The sequence below is a fragment of the Hordeum vulgare genome, chromosome 5H (genome assembly GCF_904849725.1).
Source record: "Hordeum vulgare subsp. vulgare chromosome 5H, MorexV3_pseudomolecules_assembly, whole genome shotgun sequence".
Lineage (NCBI taxonomy): Eukaryota > Viridiplantae > Streptophyta > Magnoliopsida > Poales > Poaceae > Hordeum > Hordeum vulgare.
The window spans coordinates 516,179,724-516,182,739 of NC_058522.1; the positions used below are offsets into that span (position 1 = coordinate 516,179,724).

The following is a 3,016-nucleotide window of genomic DNA, read 5'->3' on the forward strand; positions in this document are numbered from 1 at the left end:
GATCGTGATGGTTAAAAATATGGAGTGATTGGTTCTCGCTTGTAAACCTGCCACAGAAGCAACAAAGGAAGCTATTTTTGTTGAAGTTATTATTAGTTCTTATATGTTCTAATTCATATCTATATCCAAAATAATCCATACTATTATGTATAGTGCTCTGAGTTTTAAATATCACGCTCCGTGGTGCTACACTGTTCGGAGGGGATCACGCTAAGCCATTTAGGATCATTTAATGCGCTTTAGCGCGTCAAATATACCCGTTAACACTTATGATGTTATTTGCAATAACCCGTTTTTTAAAACTTTGACCGTGGTGTATATTTAGGACAATCGCGGTCGTACGCTGGTAGCAACAGAAGAAAGAAATGTACATCCTTTATGACTCTCCTTGCACATGGATGTTGAGCCCACATGTGATAAACATTTTCGTAAAAAATAATTGATAATCGAAAAGCGTTAGTGAAAAAAATTATCTAAGGAATACCATATATCAAAGCCAACTATATAACATATACGCTTACCATACATTTGATGGCTTCGTCTCTACCTCTTTCTTGTCAATGATGTCTATAGAGTGGTACCACTAGAGTAGACAGGTGGACTCAATGATGGCGAATGGTCATGGAGGTGGTGCACAGTCATTCACTCAACTTCAATAACGACGTAAACTCATCCGATTACATACCGCTCAATCAACCAAAAATGTTAATGATCTAGGTATGGCCTCTCGATTGATTTTAAGTAAAAAACCATGAGTGAGTCAACAACACAAAACACAAGTCACAGCCACATCCTGGCCAACTATGCCCACTTCTCGTCCAAGGCAAACAGAAAATTCTTGAGAGACAAGCCATCCATCTTCCCGACTCAATGGAAAATATGTGCAAATAATAGATATAAATATAAATATATATCCCAGTTATTTTATCATATAAATAGCAAGCCATGTATATAAATACAATACTGAGATTCCAAGCCTTGAAAGAACCACGAATGACCCTAAAGTAATTTAAATATAAGGAGAGCATAAAGTTACAATTCTCGCTTCTTCAATTTTACTATAAATCCATTTTTCATCTGTAGAATACAAGACGGCTTAGGCTGGATGATCTGCCCTGCCACCACCTCCACATCAAAGTTCCACAACACGGTTGCGACTATAGTCTTCATATGCATAACCGCAATTTCCTTGCCTGGGCAGATCCTCGAGCCCGAGTTGAAGGCCAAGAACTTGTGAGATGGGACGTACCTCAGGGTGTTGCCATCCTCCGACAACCACCTATTTGGGTTATACTCAAGGCAATCGCTACCCCACAGGTCTTCCATTCTCCCCATGGAGTAGAGAGAAATAAGGATGGTGTCCCCGGCCTGCACCTCGTGGCCACTCGGCATGATATCATCAGCAGCCACTGTCTTGCGCTCGATAGGTGCCGATGGATACAACCTAAGAGTCTCGTACAAGGCAGCTCTGAGATAGACCAGAGGTTTTGTATCCTCCGGCTCAAAGATCATCATAGCACCCGGGCCCATGGGTGCTTTGCGTGATGCAATGGGTGAGAGTTGACTACGAATAATTGACACAATGTCAGGGTTTAGGATGAGGTTGTAGAGGACCCATGGTAGAGTGGTACCAACCGTGTCCCGACCAGCAAGCATGAAGCTGAGGAGCACCGCATGCAGCAAGTCAGTGTTGATGTAGTCTGGGTCATTGATGTAGGAAGATAGAATATCCTCGTGTTCCTCATCATTACTCAATGCACGTCTTCCTCCATTGAGAGTGATCTTATTCCTCTCCTTGATCATCTCCGCAGCAAATCTTCTTAGCACCTTGTGCGCTGCACGAAGCTTTCTCTCGGGGCCGATGTTTAGGCACCTCATTACCTTCCAGCAAGAGGCTGGAATTAAGTGTCGGATAAATCCCACCTCCATGACCGTGTCCATGGCGACCGCGGCATCCATGGGTGGCATCAACATGTCCGAGGAGAAGGACAGGAGGCGAGGGTCGACGCTAAAGAGAGGTGTGGCAGCCAGGTCAAACATAAACCTTGAAATCACTTCTTGCATGTCAAATGGAGTGTCGGTGCTTGCTAGGTGGGCAAACAATGGGAGAAGGCCATTCTCCACCTTGTCATGACAGCAAGTCGCCATACTGGAAACCAACAGTGGGCTGCTAAGCACGCTCTGGATTTTTGCACGTGGACGGAGAGACGGTGCACCATCGATGGTGAAGAGACTGCCAACCATGATGTCAAAAATGGCGCCAAACTCTGCTCCCTTGGGGAAGTTGGTGTAGTTTGTCGTGAAGATGTGTCGGACATTCGTAGGATCGCAGGTGATTAGTAACCGCATCCCGGTCCCAACCAGGCCATGTGCCCTGAAGTTGTGGCCTGATTCGGCAAGGACCTTGGTGAGATAGTCATGCAAGTTGCGGGCGTTGGCTAGGAAGGAAGGTAACATATGCATTATTGGCCAGTTTGTGGGAAGCACTGATGGGTTCTTCGATCTACTACTATACTTGAAGTACAAGTACATAGGGACAAGTAGCACGAGAGTGGAGATGAGCAGCTCTTGCGAGAAACAACTTGACAATATTATCATGAGGGTAGTGGGGGATATGCTACTATAGTACTACTTAGATTTATGGATCCTGCAATCAACATGGGGATGTCTTCATTTATAGACAAGTTGCCTCGACCTAACTCCATTGGTGTGCACACGCTTTTGCATTGTAAAGTAGACTAACTAACAATTCGCTAGCCACTGTTAGAGTTGTGTCGAATATTATGTATAAGGGAGGTAACATTTGAACTTGTAGTTGTATTGTGTTTTGTAGGATATGAAGTCGTGTCCTAATAGGACACTTCTATCCTAGGCCTTTCATGTATAATGGGCTAGACACACGGATGTATCCTATGGCAACATAGTAGCACATGCGCGCAGGGGAGCCGGCAGCGTGTGCCGGCGCCCAAGGCGGCCAGGGTGCGGTATTATGACGATGTCATGGGAAGGAGCATCC

At 44.9% G+C, this 3,016-nt stretch overlaps 1 protein-coding gene across 1 annotated transcript; it reads right to left on the reverse strand.

The window, feature by feature from the left end:
• Window positions 1-1,015: 1,015 nt before the first annotated feature.
• On the reverse strand, window positions 1,016-2,630 carry LOC123398930 (noroxomaritidine synthase 2-like). Its single transcript, XM_045093371.1, has one exon. It carries the CDS (start codon window positions 2,596-2,598, stop codon window positions 1,033-1,035), a length of 1,566 nt encoding a protein of 521 aa, XP_044949306.1. The 5' UTR covers window positions 2,599-2,630; the 3' UTR covers window positions 1,016-1,032.
• Between the last annotated feature and the right edge of the window lie 386 nt (window positions 2,631-3,016).